General features: G+C 43.2%; 1 protein-coding gene and 1 long non-coding RNA gene across 11 annotated transcripts in view; one reads left to right on the top strand and one right to left on the bottom strand.

Annotated features, from left to right (window-relative positions):
- Srbd1 (S1 RNA binding domain 1) overlaps positions 1–25,000 on the bottom strand; it is a 187,915-nt gene that overhangs the window by 156,042 nt on the left and 6,873 nt on the right. For 2 of the 10 annotated variants that reach the window (XM_031357223.1, XM_031357229.1), the window contains exons 1-3: positions 9,573–9,675; positions 5,827–5,906; positions 2,147–2,327 (exon numbers count right to left, since the gene is read on the bottom strand). In XM_031357223.1, the coding sequence (XP_031213083.1) occupies positions 2,147–2,327; positions 5,827–5,906 (261 nt within the window). In that variant the 5' untranslated portion in view covers positions 9,573–9,675. The other 8 variants (XM_031357220.1, XM_031357227.1, XM_031357222.1 and 5 more) reach the window with 7 other exon arrangements.
- Positions 12,491–21,231, top strand: LOC116080719. The gene is made up of 3 exons (XR_004114567.1): positions 12,491–12,794; positions 19,503–19,886; positions 20,978–21,231. It is a non-coding gene; the product is annotated as an uncharacterized LOC116080719 (long non-coding RNA).

Raw genomic sequence — 25,000 nt, 5'->3', positions numbered from 1 at the left:
AGTGCTAAATACAAATACCCACACACAAACAAACATGTGGAAAGCCAGAGCACTCTAAATGAACAGAGGATTTTACCAACGTTAATATCCTGGTCATTATACTTACATGAGATGCTACAATCTTACCATTGGAGAAAACTAGATAAGGGGTACCTGGAATCCCTCCTGATGTTTCTTATAACTGAATGTGGATGACTTACAAATAAAGTTTAATTTCACAAAACAAAGTAAATGATGTATCTACATGTGCCAGAAAAACAAGATTAAGCTATAGCCATGGCTGGAGATGCAGCACAAGCAAGAGAGTATGCTTGCCCAGCACACAGGCTTAGCAGGTGCAAAGCCCTGGTCTGATCCACAGCACCTCATAAAGACCAGGTATGGTAACTCATGCTTGTAATCCCAGAACTTGGAAGGCAGAAGCAAGAAGGCTGGAAAGTCAAGCTCACCCTCAGTTACACAGCCAGCCTGTGCTACATGAGACTTGACTTAAAAATATAAATAAATTGACTTGTTTAAATAAATTCAGAAATTGACAAACAAATATAATAAAAATCAAACCAACCAATTAGAGGGAGAAGAAAAGCATCTACATGCTTGTGAAATTCAAAAGACTACACCACCACCTGCTCAGACAGAAGGCAAAGGACTGGAAACAGAGCAACAGCAGCCAAAGGCAAGAAGTTTTCTTTTGTTCTACTTTTTGAGTAAGATCTCATGTATAGCCCTGGCTACCTAGAATTCATCATGGAGCCCAGACTAACTTTAAACTCAGAGCAATTCTCCTGCCTCAGCTTCCCAAGTGCTAGGATAACAGGTGTATGGCACCATTGCTACCATCCTTTTCTTTGAGAGGAGGCTGCTCAGGAGGCCTACACAAGTACCCAGGAAGCCATCTCTGTTCCTTACCAGTGTCACTTTACCTGATGGTCATCTTGGCACTTGGGATAGTGGCAATAATGCTGATTGAGCTGCCTTTGAAAAGTTTAAAGTCATAGGCTGGCTTGTCCATCACTCAAGTGACACAGATGGCACAAACACAGTTCCCAACAATGTTTCAGTCAAAATTAAACTTCTATCAGGGATTTTTCCAGAATGACTGAGGATGAGCACTGAGAGCCACAGTAAGAACTCTTCTAGTCCAATGCCAACTACCACATGTGTACCTGAAATGCACAGCCTCTGAGCAGTACACCTGCTCAAAAAATAATGGATTCAAGCAGAGACAGGAAGATAAAATGGCTAGATCTATAATCCACAACCTAATCAGATGAACTGGCATAACTAAAGAATGTGTCCATTGTAAAGAGAGCTGTCTAAGAGACAGAAAAGGAATCCGCAAACGACCAAGTATGATCAGTATTCTTCTACCTATAATAAGGCAAAGGAAAATCAACAAATAGACTCTGAGTGTTTCAGCCCCAATAACAAGAGAACCTGCTGGGAGATGACTACTTCAGACTATCTTAACCCCACACAATAACAACCTGCAAGAGTCACTGTGATGACCATAGCCAAGACCACAGGAGGCAATCAATACCCACATTGATTCGTCTGATCCCTCCTCTCAGCCCACGCTCATCAAGCAAGTTCTAACTATTTAATTTCCTACTTGAGCCTCCAAGAAGAAAGTGCTGCCATAGAAGCTTCAGTGCTTATGGTGATGATTTCTAAGTATTAATTATTAAACCAGCACTCTGTGTATACACACCACTCTGGCAAGCATGGCTGATATAAAAGTACCCCTGAGAGGTATATCAGCTTTTGAACTGCTGACTTAGAAGCCCAGTTCCATCACTCACTATCTGTGTTCCAGGAGAGTCACTTAACACTCCCTGCCTCAGCTTTCCAATCTGTAAAATCATAGACAGATAACAATCTAACAATACACAGATATTTGCTGACAGCACCATCCAAACCACCACTTTCACACCTATACCACCTCCATAGAGAAGAGAACAGAAGTAGCTGAAGAAACAGTTGCTGCAGTAGTTAAGTATTCCTGAGACTGTGCCCGGGGATACCAGTGCCCTGAAGTCTGTGTCATTTGCATGTTCTGTCCCACTCAGTGTAAGGAGAAAGAAACAGTCCCTCCCATGCACAAAACACTGGGTCCTCCCCACATCTAGAGAGCAACACCACCTACCAACTCCTCCTTAACAGCCACATCTTTTGATACGTCATCCACCCGTTGGGAGCTCTTCTTCACCCTAGGCCCCTGCTTCCGTTTGGATCCCTTGGAAACAGGCTGTCTACGATTTCTGGGAACTTTCTTCTGAGGTTCCCAAATGCTATCTTCCTTGTTATCTTCTTCAGAGCCAGATGACCTAGGAGCGAATTGACAGAAGAACTTCCAGGAGAAATGAAACAGATGCAAAGGTAAAAAGAGACACATGCTCCATAAATGATAACTGGAACTATGTACTATAAAACGGAGTGATATGACCATAGGCTATAAACATAGTGCTAAGAACGGCACAGGTGACCAAGGACCCAGAAGTACCTTCTCCCTACAACACACTGTTCACAGGCCTACTCTCCTCCTCTGACCTGACAAGCATAATACACACTGTCATGACACAGAAAACCAATCATTACCTCAAGTAACTTAACAGGGTCATGGCACACCATTGTGAGCCTTAACAGGAAAAAGCACTTTAGTTCCTAAATGCCAATCAAATCCATTTCAAATGTACTAAATTATTCAAACCAACGAAAGGACTGAGAAAGAGCTTTTTAAACAGCCCACTCTGCATAAAAAAAGCCAGCACCAAGACCCTCAACTATTTTATTGACACCCTTTTCCTTTCACATAGATCTGTACCCTTATTAGACTAAAAAGCTACATCACCTTTCTAACCAAGAATCAAACTCAGTTCAAGAGCAGACAAAGCCCAGCCCTACAGCCCACCTGGTTCACTCTACTTCTCTCCCCTAAGGAAGCCAGTACGTGGGGAAAAGGACCTGAGCTCAATCAGTGAAGCTGTCTGAGCTCAGTTCTGCTGAGAGGCAAGAGCCAGACTGGATGACTTTTCAGCCAAATTATGTTCCAAAAAAAACATGATGGCGGGACAAACCACTGGCATCATTAGGAGTTCTTTTCAAAGGTTGGTAAGCAGCCTGAGACTAAGCAAACAAAATCAAATCAAAATGACTAAAAGAGTGAATTCAAAGGGAACTATAATCTAAAAACCTGTGCTCTACCAGATATTCCTCGGAGTACCTGGGAGTCTGAGGGCAGGAGGACCACAAGTTCTGACTATGTTTACCCCTAACCCACATACACACTCGAGCACACACACACATACCACATGCACACATAAGTGCATGAGCAGAGGAGGAAAGGGAAGGAAAGGGGAGAAGAAGGAAAGAAAAAAAGGAGAAGGAAGGAAGGAAGGAAGGAAGGAAGGAAGGAAGGAAGGAAGGAAGGAAGAAAGAAAGAAAGAAAGAAAGAAAGAAAGAAAGAAAGAAAGAAAGAAAGAAAGGGGAGGAGGAAAAGGCAAGGGGAAGATAAAGGAACTTAGGGTCTCCTCCTATTGTCAACTGAACAGGGCATCTTCCTACCCTACCATCTAATCACCCATCAAGCAGGACAGCTAACTAACTGTATTTTACATGGGTATGTTGCTAAAAGCACAGGGTTTTTTATTTGTATATTATTATGAAGAAAACCCAAGCACCCAAAATCACTTGTCATAGGAAGTGGCTCAAAGCTATCAACACTCATTCCCCCATCCCAGAGGAGCACAAGAGTGCCTGGCAATTGTCCTACAAAGCACATCTTCTATATGCCTCTCTTTAGTCCTTTTGACCCTCTCCTCCTCTCACCAACCTCGAAAAGTTGACATCTCCAGAGTCTTAGTCCTCAGGACTCTCTCTAGTTTATGGCTTATCCTATAAGTCTCAATTGTACATCTGCAGATGTTCTTTCCCCTTGCAGATCTATGTTCAGTTAGATGTCTAGCAATCACCACCAACTTGCCAACAACAAAACAGACCTCTTGGGGCTAGTGAGATGGCTCAGTGAATAAGAGCACCGATTGCTCTTCCAAAAGTCCTGAGTTCAAATCCCAGCAACCACATGGTGGCTCACAACCACCCATAATGAGATCTGACACCTTCTTCTGGTGTGTCTGAAGACAGCTACAGTGTACTTATAATAAATAGATAATAAATAATCTTTAAAAAAAAACAGACTTCTTGTTCTAATGCTCCTGTCTATTCCTCTGGTCTACAGAGAGCCGGTAACCAGCACCATGTCCTTTCTATTCTACTTTCAGGAATCTATCCAAACTGGACTAGTTCTCACCATTCTTACTCCTATACCAACCTCCCTGCTTCACCCTCATACTTGAGTCTGTTACACACCAAGAAACTATAAAGATATTTTACAAATATAAGCCAAATCAGGTCAGATCGCTGTCCACAACACTCCAGTAGCTTCCCAACTTACTTCTAATGAAGTCCTAGCGCTTCCTCAGAGAGTCTTAGTTCCCACCAATTACAATCTTATTTCCTGTCACTCTCTGGCATGATGGCTCCAATCTGGATACACTGCTCTTGCTACTCCCCAAACACAATTCACTGCTGCCTCAGGATCTGTGTATTTGCTGCTTTCTTCTTTGTAACCTAATCTAAATCCTTATTTGTGAGCTTTGGGTCACTACACTGACATAAACAGACATAATTTAACTTAATAAATGGCTTATTTATCTTAGAGGTTTAGTTCCAAAATCAGGAAGCCCCATTGGCGTGAGCCTCAGATGAAGACAGCAGGTGGCAAAGGCAGGAATTTGTGCTGAAACACATTCACATCTTGAGGCAGGAACAAAGAGAAGACAGGTCAGGGTGCTACAATTCTCTTACAGAGCTTGCATGCAGTGACCTAAGAGCTTTAGACTAGCCCCCAACTCTTAAGCATCCCACCACCTCCAAATAGCACTACCCTGGTACTAATCCTTTCAGAACAATTGTCCAAACTACAGCAACTAGCAATCTCAAATGGCTCTCTTAGCACACCCCCCCCCAAAGAATACCATGACTGTTCTTTCCAAAATGCCCCTCTACCACAATCATACAGCACACTCCCTAAGCCCTGATCTGCTTTCATTTTATCTTATATTACTATTATGGCTTAACATTAATCACTTGTTTTCTTAATAAATGTCAGAGGCAAATGTAATATGGTACTCTATAGGAAAAATTTTCAACTGAGGATGATTTTGAGCCTCTGGGACATTTGACATTGTCTAAAGACATTTTTGATTGTTACACTAAGAACTGCTGCCACATTTAGTAGAGGTTACAGATATCACTAAATGTCCTATAAAGCATCAAGCAACCCCCAAAACAAAAGTTGACCCTAATGTTATATGAGTTAAGAGCTACTCTAGGGGCTGTAAAGATGGCTCGTCAGTTAAGAGCACTGGCTGCTCTTCTGGGTGACCTGGGTTCAGTTCCCAGCACTGATAAGGCAGCTCACAATCGTCTATAACTCAAGTTCCTCAGACCCAACACACTGACACAGGCATTCAGACAAAACACCAATGCACATGAAAAAAAAATCATTAAAAAGAAAGAGCTCTGCTCTAAAGCAGTGTAAACAACAGCTTGCCCTCTTTTACTGTGCAGGATAAGCATTACATAACCCATTAGCTGCTTTCTCTCCCTGGGATGATGGCTCAAGCATAACACAGAGTTGTTATATAGAGAAAGGACAAGTGCACACATTTCTTCACTTAATGACTTAAGTGTCTACAGGGCAGACCACATTACCCTTAAAATAGTCACCATTCCCCCAACAACACATCACACTAATACACTTACAACTCAGAGAAGAAAGAACAGTCAACTTTGGGCTCTGCGTTCTTGGCTGGTGTGTCTGCTCTCCTGCGCAGTGAGGGCATCTGGAAGAGACGGGACACAAAGCAGAGGCAGCACATGAGTAGCTTACCACTTCATCTGACTACAAGATGACTCTCCATTCAGAACCAACACTCCAAAGCTTTGCTGTCAGAAATGCCACAGAGGGGAGAGACATAGAGAGCTCATTCGCAAGCCCAAACACTAGCTCCCCACAGGATGTAGCCTGCTGATCAGAAGAGGACCCAGAGGCCCTCCAATGTCTCAAATACCTTATGATGCTGGAACCATCTCCTGAAAAAGACAAGCCCCTCTAGGGTGATAAGTTTGCTTTAGAATTAAAGACTGGAGTATTCTGCAAATACTATTTTATAGCGATCCTGCCAGTCAGCAAATTATAAGCAAGTCATCTATTGTATTGTTTCTCAAATATAAGAAATTTCTTTTCTCTTCCATATATTCTCATAACATTAAAGTAGAAGTGTCTTTGCAAAGTTAGGAATCAATCAAATGTCAATCAACTTAGTAAGTAGTTATTTAGGAATAATCTATATTCCTAAAGCAAATCAAACATCCTCTTGCAATATAAATGATTAGCCACTGTGCCACTAAAAATATTTACCATATTCAAAGGCTTAGCACTTAAAAAAAATTAAGACAAATGACAAGAGGAATCACGTAATGTAACAAGTAAATAAATTTACCTAAACTGGTAACACTTATTACCTAAAGAATGTTTGTCAAACCAATAAAAAATGCATTAGACTAGCATGTTTAGAACAAGTCTCTGGACTAGAGGAATATTGTAAACCTTGGAGGTAATACCTCACAGAAATACTAAAGCAGTTGTCACAAAGAGGAGCCTGATTTCCCAGCATCTCTGTCCCATGAGTGCAAACCTGAGGGAGACCGTGTTTAGAAGGAAACAAAGGCCAGCAGGAGAATAGTCTCTTAGCAGCAGACAGGACAGGACAGGTAATGGGAAGAGGCAAATATGATTTCTTATGAACAGTTTACCATAATAAAAATAAAGTGTAAAAAGAGGGCTAAACAGGAATGCGGCACACCTTTCTTTAATCCTAGCATTAGGGAAGCAGAGGCAGGAGGATTCCAGCCATGTTGGTCTACATAGTAAGATCTTATGTATAGAAAAATACGTAAATAAATAAGAAGTTGGTGTTTGACACAGTGCTAATTCAAACCAGGTCAGGGAAAAACTTGTCTGTACATGGAAGAGAGGCAACTACCTGCTCCTGTAAAGGAAAGCAAGTGATTTAACCCCCAGGCCTGCCTCAGGAGCAAACCCAGGTTCTAAGATTTAAACTACACAAAACAAAACTTTAAAAGTTCTACAGAGAGGGCTAGAGAGATGACTCAGTGGGTAAGAGCACTGGCTGCTCTTCCAGAGGTCCTGAGTTCAAATCCCAGCAACCACATGGCGGTTCACAACCAGCTGTAATGGGATCTGATGCCCTCTTCTGGGGTGTCTGAAGATAGCTTCAGTGTACTTAAATATAATAAATAAATAAAATCTTAAAAAAAAAAGTTCTACAGAAAGTAAAGGTGGGTTGTCTTCAGAGTGTTGAACAGGAGGAGAACACGCAGCTGTCCCTAGCCATGACTAAAAACTCAGTGAAAGAATTAACACGTTATTGGGGAAAAATTGAAGTCTCAAGCAAGTAATTGGGGCATTTGAGAAGTAAGTCAATTTATCCTTCAGTGTCCTTAATATAGGAAGGAAGGAAGAAAGGACAGACAGATGAACAAAAAGGAAGGACAAGTGGACAACAAAAGTGAGTGCTAAAATCCTGTTGTTGTTTTCAAGACAGGGTTTCTCTGTGTAGCCTGGCTGTCCTGGAACTCACTCTGTAGACAGGAGTTAAAGGTGTGTGCCACCACTGCCCGACGAGTGCTAAAATCTTTGGGACCAAGGTTGAGGGACCTGGGGTTGGGTATACTCTGTCACAAGAGGATCTTTCTAGGTGCCCTAAGCCCACATGTTATGAGGCAACCAACTCACAAACAGTCTAGAAATATATTTCCCAGAACAGAGTCAGTAGACTAGAATACAATGAATGCACATGTACACATTGAACCCATTAAAATTGAATGCTGAGTTTGAATAGAAACCCCAGTCACCAGTCAGGAGCAGAGATCTAGGCCACCCGGGAGAGTGCTTGCCTGCTATGCATGAAATCCTGAGTTTGATCCCTAGTACCTTATAAAGCAGAAGTAACATAGTAGCATGTGGGAGGTGGAGGCAGAAGGATCAGGAGCTTAAGGTTGTTCTCACCTACATGGTGAGTTCAAGGTCACCCTGGTATACCAAACAGACCTTGTCTCAAAAACAAATAAACAAGCCAGGTGTGGTGGCACACATCTTTAACCCAGTGCACAAGAGGCTAGTGCTACCTAAGGTCCTGTCGCAAAAAGAAAACAGTGTGGGGAGAAGGGGGGGAATCTAAAGGAGCCAAGCTTCCATGCTCACCTTACAACCACTCTAACCATCCCAATCTACAACACACAGTAGTATCAGACCACCTCCATCTAAGGTTTGGCTTTGTACAATCTGAGGTATCTCAGTCAACTGAAGTCCATAATCATTCAACAAAAAAACTCCCAAAATAAACAAACAATCAATAGTTTTCAGAGGTTGCTATGATGGCACTGAGTAGGCACTATAAACTAGGGAAAGTGAAACAAGGAAGAAAAGAACATTCACATTTACACATTCACACACGTACACACACACACATACACACACCAATATTTAAAAAGGGGAAACAGCATTGAAACTTCTAGGGCAGTGGTTCTCAGCCTTCCTAACGCTGAGTCTCTTTAAAACAGTTTCTCACATTGTGATGACCCCAACCACAGAATTATTTTCTCTGCTGCTTCATAACTGTAATTTTGCTACTGTTATGAATCATAAATATCTGATATGTAGGGTATCTGATATTCGACCCCAGTGAAAGGATTGTTCAACCCACAGTTGAGAACCACTGTTCTAGGAGAAAATCGAGACAACTCAAGAAGCATCTAAATGTTTCCCTGGGGGAATTTAAAAAGGTGCTTCAAATGTCCACAGACCCTCAAGAGATAAAACAAAACCAACAACCAAGCATCTAGCAGAGAACAGCAGCTAGCTTTCGCTATGAGAAAGCCCTGCTGCATGTTTATGAATGAGAATCCTGAGACTCAATGGGATGGAATGGTTTACTTAAATGGTAGAGGTATAAGGCAAAATCCTAGAAATAAGAGCCACAAGTACCAAGACTCTCCCTGTTTCTCACTGCGCATGTATTAACGTCATGCTGCCACGTGGGAAGATGAGGAAAGTTGGTTAGAGTTCTCACTCATCCTTTTCCTCCATTGCTCGACCGCCTCCTCTGTGCCCAGAGCACTTCTGAAGGCGCGTGATTCCCCGCGCCACGACTGACAGTGATTCCTCCCTCGGCTCCGATCCTTCGGGGTAAAAAAACAAAGTACCCCTTTCTCACGCCTACCATGCGCTAACAGCTGGCTCAATCAAAGGACGCGCTAGGTGACAGTTATGAGATCGTCCAGGTGTAGACTGTGTGACAGACTAAAAGATAGAAAACTTCATTTTAAAAATTGTTCTTTCCCAAACCAGCACTCATAACTACCGGGGCCGAGATGCGAAAACGGCTGGCCTTAAGCATTGCCGGTACCGCAGACACAAAGCTCACCTTCCGGCTTGGCGAATCTGTAGACAGGAGCTCGGTTGAGGAATCTTCCGGTTCCCGCCGGAAGTTTTTCAAATGCCGGAAATCCCGCCTCGCTTTACCGGAGCCAGACTACCGGGGTGGGGCGGGGCGCGGCGGGGAGGGGCGGGGCAGGGACCAGGGCAAGGCGGGGCTTGAGCCTGTCCGGTCCTTGGGTGCAGGCGTGGCTAGGGCGGGCGGGGGCGGGGCGTCGAGGAGCGAGACCGCATCCGTAGTCCACAGGGAATTTGGGTACGCCCTTACTCTAAGGGAGGGGCAAAGATTTGGCAAACACTCGTCCTCATTTCTATTTCCACTTTTCTGACCGACCTCTCTTGGACTACTTTACATTCTTTTCACCCATCCTTTCATTTTGTTTTGAGTTGGTTTTCGTTGTTTGTTTTTTGTTTTGTTTTGTTTTGTTTTGAGACAGATCCTACTCTGTAGCCCAGCTCAGTCTGAGTTCGCCACGTTGCCCCTGCTGCGTTGTATTGTTTACGCCTCAAAGCCTAGCTCGTTCTTTTTCTTTTTCTTTCTCCCTCCACTCTACCACGCTATGAAAGTGTCTGATTTTTTCCGCCTTTGGTAAGTCCTTATTCACCCCATGGGAACCTTACTTAATGAGAGCCGTTAGCTAGAGTCGTCAGCATCTTCCTCCAGTCTCAGGCAGTTTGATATACTGCCAAGTAGATCCATTTGGAAGCCGAGGCCTCTTAGACACTTTCTAGAAGATCTGTGCAAATTGCTCTTTGCCTTTGGACCTGTTTCCCTGGGTCCCATCTCCAAACCACTCTACCTGTTAAGATACCCAGCACAGCGGGGCAGTGGTGGCGCACGCCTTTAATCCCAGCATTTGGGAGGCAGAGGCAGGCGGATTTCTGAGTTCGAGGCCAGCCAGCCCGGTCTATAGAGTGAGTTCCAGGACAGCCAGGGCTATACAGAGAAACCCTGTCTCGGGAAAAAAAAAAAAGCACACTGAAAATAATAGTCACTGGATCATTAACTTGAGAAAATGCAGCTCACCCAGAGAATGAGAAACCCTTCCCCATCTCATATTCAGAGTGGTGAAAAGTGTGGTGACCACAATCCTGGTAAACTAGCCCCTGTTTTCTTTGTTTAGAGCTAATGACATAAAGCACTCATACTTGTCAAGATGATTAACCAGGTTGGGCCCCTGGAGCCCACTGCAAAGTGAGAACCAACTCCAAAAAGTTGTCTCCTGACACAAAAATAGCCTCTACCTTTTAATTAAATTAGGCTTAAACAATCCTTGTCCACAAGGAGGCAGGTTTTTGTTTTCATTTTGTTTTGTTGTTGTTTTGTTTTGTTTTGTTTTGTCTGTTTTGGTCACATCAAATGCCTAAGCTGTTGCACAGTCAGTTCATAGTGAATAGAAAAGCGAATTCTATACCCCAAACCACAGAAACCTCCCATGCTGCTCTCTGAGTTTGGAAAATGTCAAATTTTAAACTCACTGTGATAACCTGAATCCCAACTTTCCTCCCTCCCCCAATCATTCCAATTTTTAAAACTATAAATCATTCTCCAGAAATTCTTTTCATTTACATCTCAAAATCACTTCCCAGAGGAAATTAAAAATTACTTATCTCTTTCCTTGCTATAATTTTTATCAGCCCCACTAAACTCACAGAAACAACATAAGAATAAGGTTTTAAACTAGAGAAACAAGACTTGTTAGAATTTCATCTGGTCAAGCAGAACATGGCCTATAATCCCAGTTTGGAAGATAGAGGTACATCTTTATCTAAATAGTGAGTTGGAGGCCAACCTGGGCTACATAAGATTCCTTCTCACAAAAGTTCACAGATCAGAACCCATGGATGGGCTGGCAAAACAGCTCAGTGAGTAAAAGTGCTTGCCTGCCACTGAGTCTAAACTCCAGACTCCACATGGTAAGAAGAGAAAACCAACTTCTTCAAGTTGTCCTCTGACCTACATACATGTCCACGCATACATACACACAAAAATATCTGTATTAGTCAAGGTTCTCTAGAGTTACAGAATTTAGGGAATGTCTCTATATATTAAGGAAATTTATTATGATGACTTGCAGTCTTTAGTCCAACTAATCCACAATGGGCAGCTGTGGATGGGAAGTCCAAGAATCTACTAGTTGCTCAGTCCCATAAGGCTAGTTGTTTGAGCTGGTCTTCTGTAGAAGTAGGTTCCAACAGGTGTGCTGGCAAGTAAGTGCAAGCAGGAGAAGTTTTCCTTCTTCCAGTTTCCTTCCACGCCTCCAGCAGAAAGTGTAGTCCAGATTAAGGTGTGTACTACCATGCCTGGATCTGGAACCTGCTCTGTCCCAGGCTGACCTTGAACTCAGAGATCTGCTTGTCTCAGTGTCCTGGGATTAAATGTATGTGCTACTTTGCCTAGACCTAAGCTTTTCATGGCCACTATGCCTCAAGATCTCCATGCCAAGATCCAGGTCAGAAACTTGGGTCTTCCACCCTCAAGGTCTGGATCACAGGTGAGCCCTCCTATTCTGGATTGTAGTTCATTCCATAGCTGAAGCTCCTGACACACAGAAGGCATACTGAACTTTTAAAAATGTAAACAAACAATTCTGTCCTTAGTGTCAATCACTTAGAGTGATGCTTGGTTTTAGATATCAACTTGACTGAGTTAACAGACACCCACTAGATGGAAAGGCTTTATTGCTATGTGCCTATCAGGGTTTCCCAAGGACACTGACAGTTGAACTAGATGAAGGGGATCTCCATGATGTGGGTGAGTGCTGTCCAGTTATTTGAGGGCCTGAACAGAGCAAAAGGGTGAAGCAAAGGGAATACTCTAGCTCTGTAGCTGGAACATCCCTTTTGTCCTGCCCTCGGATGCTCTACTCCAGAGTCTCAACCCTTGGGATTCTGGAACTTAGAACCTTTTGCTCTCCAGTTTCTCACGTTAGATTCTGGGATCTTTGTATTTAGAGTGAGCCACACTTCAAGCTTCCCCAGTTGTCTGGATTGTAGATGGACTAGTGCAGGACAGCCTCCATAACTGCATGAACCAATTCCTATGATCAATCCCCTGTCTGCCATTCTACCTACCTGTCTACATAGTTTATCTGTGTATCAATCATTTTGGCTCTCTTTCTCTGGAGAGACCAGACAACTATAAATAGTAATAATGGAAGAGTGTTTCAAGTGATACTTTGTATAAATTGAAATGAAAGAGCAAGCAAAGGTAGGAGCAATATTTATAATCTAATATTTAAATAAGGAAACTGTTGTGGTTAATATTACTCTGTGGTTAATATACTACTGAGACCATATAGTTCCCAAATAAAAGACACAAAAAACCTTTGTATTTGTAATAAACCTATAAGCATTAGAACTGGGCAGATATCCAACCTCTGTGCTGTTTTCCCTACTTCTCTGTCAGTAATCCCAAGATATCCTTTGCCATGTTCTGCATGGGCCACTCCTGCTCCAACAGGCCAGACCCTATGGCCATGTACTCATGATCCACCTACCCCATGACAACTTATTTTTTCTCCTCCTCTCCTCTTCCTTTCATGGAACCTTTGCTCTGTCCCCTCTCTTCTGCCCATCCCAGGCTGTAGGCATCTCTATTAACTAATCAGGGATAACTTGGGGGGCAAGGTTTACACACAAAAGGTGGTATGCATGAGGATTTGCTTGGCTTGGAGCAATCAGATCTTGGGGTACAGAATTTGAATACAAAGAACACCAGACCAGCCCCTTACAAAAAAACTCCATTTTCTGTAGACTGGGACAAATTCCTATTCTTTAATGTTGAAACTAGCTATAGGAACCTGGGGCTTGTTACATGTTAAGATAGCAACCTCTTAAGGATTGAATGTAAGACCACATGTATGTGTGACAAGCATCACATTACCAGCCCTAAGTTATCAATCAAGTTAAAGAATTAGGCCTGTTACAAGTCTAGACATTTTTGTCTATACTGCAGCTGAATAAACCAAAGAGGTTGTTCATGTCACTCTTAAGCCTTAAAGTTTGATTTAGTTTGTCCTGACCAGCTGATAAGAGTGAACCATGAAAGCCAACAGGAATTGATGCAAATTACCCTGGAAGTTGCCCTCACACACACCCAACCACCATTGACTTGGGTTCCATCTCTGTTGAGTTGGAAAACCTTGGCCTTATGAATCCCTTCTCTACTCTGTATTCACTGTTTTTACTGCTTGAGGCCCAACATCAGCTATTCTTACTTCTCAGAATTCCTGAGACTATTTTTTCCCACTTTAATATTATAACCTATGTGTATATATGACCTTTGGAGTGGCCTTGGGAATGGCTATTTGCTTGTGTAAATACTGTCAACAGGCATGAGTCAGCAATGGCACCTCAGTGACATGCCGAGTCTTCTGGTCACTGCCTGTGAGCAATCATGGTAACACGACTTGTTAGCAAGTGTGTTGACACCAGTTAAGGTTTGTTTTCCTCCTCACACCCTCACCCTGGATGATGATTAAGGGTTCTTCTGGAAACTGGGATCTAATCAAAGCAGAACACCTTATTACTTATCCCTTGCCTTGTGACACAACTTCAGGGTAAAGAAGGCAATGGGACAAAGTTGTTGAGCTCAGTTATAATGAGTAAGGATCTGGTTTGCATCCACAAGAGACTGGTTGTCCTAGGGTTTCACCACTGTGAGGAGGCACCATGACCATGGCAACTTTTATAAAGGACAACACTTAACTGGGCCTGGCTTACAGGTTCAGAGGTTCAGTCCATTATCATCATGGATGGAAGCATGGTGCTTCCAGGCAGACATGATGCAGGAGGAGCCAAAGGTTCTACATCTTGATCTAAGGCAACCAGGAGGAGGGTCTCTTCCATAGTGGGCGGAGTCTGAGCATAGGAGCCTCAAAGCCTGCCTACATAGGGACACACTCCCTCCAACAAGACCACATCTTTTCCAACAAGGCCACACCTCATAATAGTGCCACTTCCCATAGGCTGAATCTATTCAAACTTAGGGAGGATGATATCAGTTAGTCTCTGGCCAGCTGCCATGATGGACTTCGGATGACAGCATACAGGTTGGCACAATGCTAGCCTCCCTGTGTTGACCTTCGTTGACCTTCGTTAGGAATGAGTGGAAACCCAAACAAATGTGAGCAAAGCAGTGGGGTCCGAAGGATGCCTGTCCAGTCGTCCTTTTTAAATTAGAGTCTGTTGTTAAAATGGTTAGCTTACTTTGAAGTGCAAGATATAAAAGAATATGCAGTAGAAATTCTGTTGGCTCTGGAGTTCCTCATCTATATTCTTTTGGTTCTTTGTTTGTTTGGGTTTTTTTGTTTTGTTTTGTTTTTCGAGACAGGGTTTCTCTGTATATTCCTGGCTGTCCTGGAACTCACTCTGTAGACCAGGCTCGAACTCAGAAATCTGCCTGCCTTTGCCTCCCAAGTGCTGGGATTAAAGGAGTGTGCCACCACTACCTGGCTCTTATCTATATTCTTATACATACTTTACTCTCCAATCTATCTTTGCCTTTGAGATTCTTTCCAGAGAAAATACTATGTATAGTCTCCAAAAGTACATATCTACTAAGCCCATAATTCCATTGACTGCACTATGTACCATGATCAGATTTCCACAAAAGAAATTTCTTTTTAAAAGCCCTACCAAATAAATTATGAGGTGCTGTGTATTATACAATACATTCTGATATCAGAAACATAAAGATTGTGAAAAATATGTGCATATGATAATTAATGAAATATGCTGTATATTCTTTTCTTCCAATATTGTGGTTCCAGACTATACTTGTATTAACAGTATATTTCATATTATTGCTAAAGGCATTTTATCCTCTTCTAGTTGATGAGTATTCCCAGCAGAGCACGAGTGTAGTCAAAGTTAAAAGGAAGGAGTGAAGGCTGGGAGAGAATGCCTTTTGGTAAAGACAGCAGATAAACTGCACGTGGGGGTAAAAGCACAGTAATCCTTACTTTGCTTCTCTTTCCTTTAAGGATAAAGATCTGCAAATGGGAGACTCTAAGATCAGGAAGACAGACTCAAGTTTGACAGGAAAAAAAAGATCAAAATAATAGCTACACAATTTATAGGTGATTCTGATTCAGAGTCTAAATAGATACAAACCACGGCTCTAAAGAAAATGCTTGGGGTGATAAAAATCACAGCTGGGAATTTTCTTCATGAAATAAGGAAGAATAAAAGAGGGAACTGAAAATATGGTAAGATATTTTCATCCATGTAGCTTATACAAAACAGACAAAATTTCCCATCCACAAGGTTTACAGCAGTTCTCAACCTGTCATGTAGGTCATGACCCCTTTGGGGTAGAACAACCCTTTCACAGGGCTAAGACCATTGGAAAACACAGATATTTACATTACAATTCACAACAGTGAAATTACAGTTACAAAGTAGCAATAAAAATGATTTTATGGTTGGGGTCATCCCAACCTGAGCAATGTATTAAAGGGTCACAGCGTCTGAGAACCACTGGACGTCAATGCTTTTTTTTTTTTTAATTTAAAGAAAAATGTGTGATTAGAAGAATCAGAACAGGGACTAGAGAAATCTCCTAGAGGTCTTCCAGAGGACCCAGGTTTGATTCCCAGCACCCACATGACAGCTCACAACCATCTGTAAGTCCAGTTCCAAGGAACCCGACACTCTCTTCTGGCTTCTTTGGGTACCAGGCATGCATGTGAGATATGAAAAACATTCAAACACATAAAACAAAAATAAATTTCAAAGAAGAGTCAGAACAGATTCGGCAGAAAATGTTGTCACCACTAGGTTAGGGCAGGTGGCAGTGGGCTGCAGGTGTGAATGCTCTATGTCCATGCCCCTTCACCATCTCTCTTAGCGGCATATGAGAACAAGCTATAACAAGGTGCTGAACAAGACTTAAGTTCCATTTCTGACAGACAACACTTAACTTACCTCAGGCTGTTCTCTCTCTCCTTCTCTCCCTTTTCTTCTCCTCCCCCCTCCCTTTTTTAAAATGAGGAGCTTGCACTAGGCAGTGGTAGCACATGCCTTTAGTTAAGCCCTTGGGAGGTAGATGTAGGTATATCTCTCTAGGCCAGCCTGTAGGAATTCTCTCTCTACAGAGTGAGTTCCAGGACAGTCAGGGCTATACAGTGGAACTCTGTCTTTACAATAAATTAATTAATTTAATTAAAATAAGGAACATTTATCATTTTGTTGAGTTGTTTGGTTTTTGTTGTTGTTTTGTTTTGAGATGGGACTTCAATCTGTAGCTCAGACTAACTAGGAACTTACTATGTAGCCCAGGATGGCCTCAAACTCATGGTAACTCTCCCTCCCATCAGAGTCCTGAGCATTGGGGTTATGGAGATGGACTACCACACCCACCTATATATTGATTCTTAAGTAATTTTCTACCAATTACATTTGACTCCAACTGACAAGTCAAGTTGAATCTAGAAGGTTTTGGGTTTGTTGGTGTTGGCAATGCTATTTTGGTGGAAGTGATGAATTGGGATTAGGCTCTATCCAATGACATTTGGGACCTCACCACTGACGCATGGGACCTCACCACTGACGCATGGGACCTCACCACTGACGCATGGGACCTCACCACTGACGCATGGGACCTCACCACTGATGAATGGGACCTCACCACTGAAGAATGTTCAGAGCCTCATTTCAGAGTCATTGTCTAGCAATCATAACTGACCCTCATGAAAAGGGCATCCTTAGGGAGAATTCACAGGTGAGTCCTGAGGGAAACAGTGGCACTTGGCAGTGTCGTTGCAGGGGAGCCTGTGCGGGGAATGAAAGGCTAGCACCTTCAGGACATATGAAGGGATTGTTTTTTACCTGGTTGGAATGAAATTTTAGAACACTTAACCTGCACTTTGGTGTGGATTGCAGATGAGCTTCCACTCAAAGCGTAACTAATGTTCTCTCTACATTAAACTACAAATTGCTGACATTTAGGAGCTCTGCCCAGCGTTGAGTTCTGAACAATGGGGTGACAGCTGTCACCTTGGAGGGATGACATTTTTCGCAAAGCTGTTATTTACATCTGCACTGGTCTCTAGAGTTTCCAGTGCTTTCAGCAGCCTCCTCAGCTGGGAGCTGCAGTGTGAGTAGGTGGCAGTGAAGGCTTGCTCTTTTGTTGGATGAAAACACTGGCACTCAAGAGACCTTAAGTGGTTCACTCCAGTTCACACAGCTGGTAACTGACCAGGCAGGGACTTGCAACTTGGCTCCTAGCCTTGTTCTAAGAGAAATAGCAATAATGAAATTGAGCTGTAGGTGAACACATGAGGGTGGGAGGCAACCAGAGGAGCCTTTGATTGACTCCACAGCTAATCAGAGCAAGCAAAGTGCTATAGAGGGAGCCAGCCTTCACAAGCATCCTCAGAACCCTTTCCCAAACCGAGCCTCTTCGCGTCCTCTTCTCAGCCTCGTTCACCAACTCAAGGAGTAAGTGCCTGTTTGCTTGATCTGAACATTCGATAGGTGGACAGTTTCCTTTCTAGGTAAAGGACAGTTACTGCCTGGAGAAGATAGGAGATGGTTCGGAGGAAGCATAATTTCCCCAAACTGTGGGATATAAGAGAAATGGGTGATGATTCTCAGGAAACTTGGGAATTTAAACATTATGTTCCTGTGGTGATATTCTGTCTGCTTAGCTTTTTTTTTTTTTTTTCTTAAAAGATAGTCTGCTGGGCTGGAGAGATGGGTCTGCAGTTAAGAGCACTGACTGCTCTTCCAGAGGACCTGAATTCAATTCCCAGCAACCCCATGGTGGCTCACAACCATCTGTAATGGGCTCTGATGCCCTCTTCTGGGGTGTTTGAAGAAAATGACAGTGTACTCATATAAAACAAACAAATAAATAAATCTTTAAAAAAAAAGCTAATCTGCTGCTCATTGAAAGGGTTTTTGGAAGAGCTGGAGAGAAGGGGGACTCTGGCTTTCTTTCCAGCTAATCTACACCTGCGACTTCCTGGCCCAGTATAAACAGGATGAATATGCTTTTTCCAGGATACTCTGTTTTGTGGACCAGAGAGGGTGGGCGGGGCCTAGGGAATGTAGGCTAGACAGAGTCAAAAGCAAGACCATTTGCCAAGGTAGCTTGGCTCAAATTTGGCTCATACCCATGCCAGACACCAAACCTGGGCAGTAACAAGCCCCACAATTTAGAAAGGTTAATTCTTTCTTTCTTTGGAGTGACCAGTAGTCCCAGAGGGATCAAGCAGCAAAAGCTGTCAGCGAGCCCCATGATGTCTGTGGCTCTGACACCCTCCGGGGGCATCGTTACCTAAACCAGTCCTTGCAATGCAGGGGTTCTGATGTGCATCTACTGTCCATAGGTGAGGAATGGCTGAAGCATAAGCCGATGCTTCTCAGCCACTCTTTGACCCTGTTCTAGAGGCTTTTCTGGATTCCAACAGAAGGTAGCAATTCCTAATGTAGAAAATGTCCATTGAGTCAAAAAGATGACCTTGACTCTGCTTCCATTGCTCTCCAACTGTGTGATTAATGGGTGTAATGTCCCCGCTGGGCCTTTGTTTACATGTATACCATTAGTACTTGTTCTAGGTCAGTGGATCTCAACCCTCTTTATGTTGTGACCCTTTAATACAGTTCCTTATGTTACAGTGACCCCTAAGCCATGAAATTATTTTTGTTGTTACTTCATAACTGTAATTTTTCTATTGTTATGAATTATAATGTAAATATCTGTTCTGTGGGATATCTGATATGTGAGTCTTGTGAAAAGTTCATTCAGATCCCAAGGGGTCGCACCCCACAGGTTGAGAACCACCATTCTAGAAGGTCCTTATAGGTTCAAGTGAGATTTTTCTTTTTTATTTAACATGGGATCTAGCACTTGGTACTTGTGCAACAGGCATTAATTCTTTGTCCCCGGATGCCCTCCTACCTTTTGCAGATTTTCCAGCTGTATGAGTCGCCTGGTCAGATTAATCAGAGTGCATCAATCTGCCAAATGTGGCCTTCTTCTGGTGGAGATCCAAAAGCTCACAGTGAGGGTCCCTGCATTATCTACAAGCTTCCTGTCACTCTGACAGAATACCTGAGATAATATATAACTGTGGGAGTCAGTCCTCTCCTTCCACCATGTAGTGTCAGTCCTCCCCTTCCCTCATGTGGAGTCAGCTTTCCCCTTTCACCATATTAGTTTCCAGGATCGAATTCTGGCCATCAGGTCTGGCACAGGCACCTTACCAACTGAGCCATCCCACCAGCTCAGTCTACAGTGTTTTCAAGTGCCCTTGGAACCATTACCAAATCAAACTCTATCCTGGATTATAAAGTAAGATTCAATTTATATTTAAAGTATATAAAATATATTATATGCCTATGCTCTCAAGAACAGAAAGATATCTGGGACTCTCTCCCTCCTCCCTCCCTCTCTCCCTCTCTCTTTCTCTCATTTATAAATAATCCATGGATCAGAGAAAATATGTCAAGGGATATTTAAAAATATATTAGAACCAAATGAAAATTGTATAACTAAAGCAGCCACCCTTGAGACCTGTCAACCACTAAATGCTTAAATTTGAAAACAAGAATAGGTAAAGCACCAAAGAAGCAAACAAACAAAACTACACTCATATCACTCAAGAGCATTGATGGAAAAATATTGATGCAAAAACTCCACAAAACAGTGGTAAATTAGATACACAAATATATAAAAATCAATGATATCTTATTACCAAGTGGAGTTGTGGAGTTTATTCTGTGAAGACAAGGCTTATCCAATATTTTAAACCTATCAATGTGATATACTATTTTAATCACATCTTTCAACCCTTTGCTTTATGTGTACGGGTGTTTAGCCTCAGCTGCACAGGACAGCTAGCACAAGCCATGATATTCCCTTGTTTTAATTTCCACTATTATACAGTTCCTTGAATTTTTCTCTTGCAGCCTTGAGTGGTGTGGGGTGGGGTTACCCAGTCCTGGGCTTATGGCTGTTCTTATTGCCATGCTGGGCCCACGGGAAATCCCTTCGTGGTCCATGAGTCATCCCGGGGGAAGAGGTTGCTGTCAGCTAGTGACAAAGGAATTAAGAACAAAATGTTTTCTAGGGAGGGCATTTCCTGAGAATTACTTGTGTTATGTACTGTTCCTACCCATAATTCCACACTCTTATCCTTCTGTCCAGTCTACACTTGACTATACTGAAGCCCATGAAGAGACAGATAGTTTTACTCAGGATCCCAGAGCACAGTCCCTGAGCATCCAAACTGGATCTGTCTTGTACACTGGGCTGTGCTGGAGGGGCAGACACTTCAAGCCAGTCATTAGATCACATAGGTGACAGTGCTGAGGAGTCCCTGTGGGAGACATTGGCCAAGCACACACTAAGGACACTTTCTTTTCATTCTTTCATCTATCCAGTGTTTATGGGAGCCTACTGTGTGCTGAAGATACCCTCGATATACCAAGGAAAGTGGTACACAGCTCCTGATTAAGGGAGCTTGTTGGCCAGTGGTACAGCATCATGGACCATCACAGGCTGGGGAGACATCAAGCACAGAGGCTTGTTTGATGTCACAGTTCTGCTCCAGCATCAGGAGGATTGGCTTCTTGTTGACTGATTCAAGGTTTGAGGTAACACTGGACTTCACCCAATAAAAGACAGCAAACCTGTGTGTGTGTGTGTGTGTGTCTATCCTTGTCCTCTGGTCTCTTCTAAAGACAACAGTATGGAGGTAGGACTCAGTGGGTCAGATGTTTACTCTGAAAGCATGAGGATTTGGATTCAGATCTCAGCACACAGAAAGTCTGGTGTGGCTGTGAGCTCCAGAGTTGCTGAGAGAAAATAAATAAAATGGAGAGTAGAAGAAAAAAGTACCAGATGTTAACCTTAACTTTTGCCCTCCTTGTGAGCATGTACCTACAACAGGCACTCAAGGAAAAAAGAAAGTAAGAATTTTAACATACCATCATTCAGTAGAGGGATCCATGTTGATGCTTCATTTAATCCTGACCACTTCCCCTAGCACTTCTAAATAGCAGTATTGAATCAAGTTTCTTTCACCTGGCTAATCCCTTATGAATGGGGAGTTAACTCTATATTAGTTTCTTTACTGCGACAAAATGTCTGGAAAAAGCAGCTCCCGTAGGGAAGGGGTTATCTCGTGAATAGGGATGCAGTCCATCATGGCAGCAGGCCTACACCATGTCCACATGCCAGTGGTGGAGAGAGGAATTCAGAAGTGCAGCTCACTTTCTTTAACTTCAGCATACACAGGCCAGGATGCAGTGGAAAGCTCAAAGCCGGTACTGCAGCAGTTCTTGCCCATAGGACAGTAAGATGTTCTCGGAGGCACAGAATCCAGGAAGGTACTGAGGATATCTGAGGATGGTTAGAGCGAGAAGCCTCAAGGGTCTACAGGTCTGAGGCCCATTCATCTAGACATGGGTGCTGCTAGCCCTCCACATAAACGTTAGGTATTCTCAACAGTGGCGCTTCCTTCTGGATCAGTCACTGGTGATAACCCTTAGGGCTACTCTTCCTTCATAGTTCTAAACTTGTGTCAAAGAACTAACCAGCTCATTAGATTACCCATCCCCCCTTTAAATTTACTTACTTTTCAGGATGAGCAAGAAGGCTCAGTAGGTAAAGACACTTGCCCCTAATCCTGACCAACAGCTAGATCATTGAGACCCACATGGTAGAAAGAAAGAACTAGCTACTGAGAGCTGTCCCCTGACTCCAACATATGCTAAATAAATGTAACAAAAACTTTAAAAGAAAAAATAACTTTTCCTATTAAAATGTGCAGTAATAGGTTTGTCACGGCACCTTCATATGCATGTGGCATTCATTGCACTCTGCTTATGTCTCTGTTGCTTTTCTAATTCCCTTTCTCCCCGGAGTTACCCCCGCCAGCTTTCCTATTTCATGCCACCCAAGCCCTGTTTCTCACCTCTCATAAGATCTCTCATAAGTCTCTTTGTAGTTTTATCATGGGCACATGCACAAATGCACACACACACACACACACACACACACACACACACACACACACCACTGAGTTAACGCTCATTTTCAAGTCTCATGCAGTTAGTGTGAAAACTGTCTACCAGAAATGCTTCCATACTCTAGTCCAGGTCCATTTTCCATCTCCATTTTTCCAGAGGGCCTTTCCTTGTCACCAGAGGCCAAGGGGCACTGGCCCTTCTTCCTTCAACCCCCCAGCACCTTATGGTCTTGTGCTTCAGCATAGCAGCCTTCAGCATTACGCCTACCAAATAATAAAGCAGTTAAGAGAAAGGCCAAAGGAGAAAAACAAAAGAAACAGAAAAGGAGAAGCCACAGGGAGGTGGGAAAAGAGAAAAACAGGGAGAGCCTAGATGTCATGGAAACCAGGGAGAAAGAGTTCCAGGGAGGGAGGGGACTGTGCATCCTCTATTGCAGAGCACAGTTCAGTCAGGTAGAGACTACAAGGCAGTCCTGTGAGCACGTTGTGCGGGCTGAGGAAGGAGTGGGCAGTGTAACGACTGAGCCCACTAAAGAATAAGTGGGAGGAGGAAGGAAGAGGGCTCAGTGGTGGCAGCCGAGGAAGGTGAAGTGGAGAAGGGTTAAAAATATTGTATCTACAGTAGGCGGAAGCTGGGCATAATGCTGCATATCCAATCTGTGCCCTTCAAAAGCACAATAGTAGATAAGAAGTTCAAGGTCAGCGTGGAGACCTCGGGAATACCAGGGCAGCCTCCTTACACAGTGAGACCACACCCAATGGGAGCTCATCTTGAGATGGGGACTACTGGAGGTGTCTTAGTCAGGGTTTCTTTTTCTTTTTTCTTTTTAGTATAGAGTAGAGTTTATTAAGGGCATGGGGAGAAGAGTTAAGAGGGTAGTAGAGGGAGAGAAAGAGAGAGTAGAGGAGTAGAGAAGGGCCATGAGCACATGGCGAGAGAGTGGGGGAAGGGAGGCAGGGAAAGAGCAAGAGAGGAGCAAGGGAGAGCCAGAGACCAAGAGGGAGGAGAGAGAGGAGGGTACAAGCAGCCCCTTAGTCAGGGTTCCTATTCCTGCACAAAACATCATGACCAAGAAGCAAGCTGGGGAGGACAGGGTTTATTCAGCATATGCTTCCACGCTGCTGTTCATCATGAAAAGAAGTCAGGACTGGAATTCACACAGGTAGGAACCTGGAGGCAGGAGCTGATGCAGAGGCCATGGAGAGGTTGCTGCTTACTGGCTTGCTTCCCCTGGCTTGCTCAGCTTGCTTTCTTGTAGAACCCAGGACTACCAGCCCGGGGATGGAACCACCCACAATGGGCTGGGCCCTCTCACCCTTGATCACTAATTGAGAAAATACTTTACAGCTGGATCTCATGGAGGCACTTCTCTGTGGTAACTCCAGCCTGTGTCAAGTTGACACACAAAACCAGCCAGTACAGGAGAAAGAGAGATTATTGGAGTTCATGAGACTCAAGCTCAGAAAGGAGGGGACCAGAAAGCAGGGGCAGAGGGGAGGGGAGAGAAAGGATAGGAAAAGTGTGTGTGTGTGTGTGTGTGTGTTTGTATGTAAGAGCATAAAAGGCAAGGGAAGTATGACGGCATAGCTAGAAAATGCTTTGGTAAAACCCATCATGGTATATTTGCACTTAAAATTATTTAAAAACACAAGAAAGATGGACGGTGGGACTTACTGATAGGAAGTGCTGCTAGAGCGTGAAACTAAAGAAAACAGAGCAGGCCAAGCAGTGGTGGCGTATGCCTTTAATCCCAGCACTTGGGAGGCAGAGGCAGGCAGATTGCTGTAGGCCAGCCTGGTCTACAGAGTGAGTTCCAGGACAGCCAAACCCTGTCTCGGAAAACCAAAAAAAAAAAAAAAAAAAAAAAAAAAAAAAAAAAAAAAAAAAAAAAAAAAAACCAGAAAAGAAAAGAAAAAAAGAAAAGAGAGCAGAGCCCCCAAGGAGCAGAGGCAGCGGGCTGACGCCCAGCTGGCTGCTGTGTGGTTCACACAGGACCAACTCTGAGCATGCCTGACTCACACCTGGGCATAGGTAACTCTCTCATGTCAGGAGCTGACCTACGGATCCCAGAAATGTGAGTGTGAGTCTCTGTGATAAGTCTTAAGACCCCCAGGATTCCTTTACCTCCTGATTTTAGCTTGTTAAACAGATGGACCACAAGCCCATGTGCCTCAGCTTTTCCTAAACCAAACATCATGCAATTGCCTGTCACTAGATAGTCAAAGCTCCTCATTTTGAGAAGCCACATATACATATACATCATATACATGTGTGTATCTGTGTTGTGCCACATATGTGTGTATATATAGATAAACATACACACACACATTTATATATATATATAAATATATAAATATATATATATAAATGTGTGTATGTATATCTATATATAATACAATATATATTATATATATAATATTGTACTATACACAC

The sequence above is a fragment of the Mastomys coucha genome, unplaced genomic scaffold (assembly GCF_008632895.1).
Source record: "Mastomys coucha isolate ucsf_1 unplaced genomic scaffold, UCSF_Mcou_1 pScaffold6, whole genome shotgun sequence".
Taxonomy (NCBI): Eukaryota; Metazoa; Chordata; class Mammalia; order Rodentia; family Muridae; genus Mastomys; species Mastomys coucha.
This window is presented reverse-complemented; position numbering and strand designations above follow the sequence as displayed.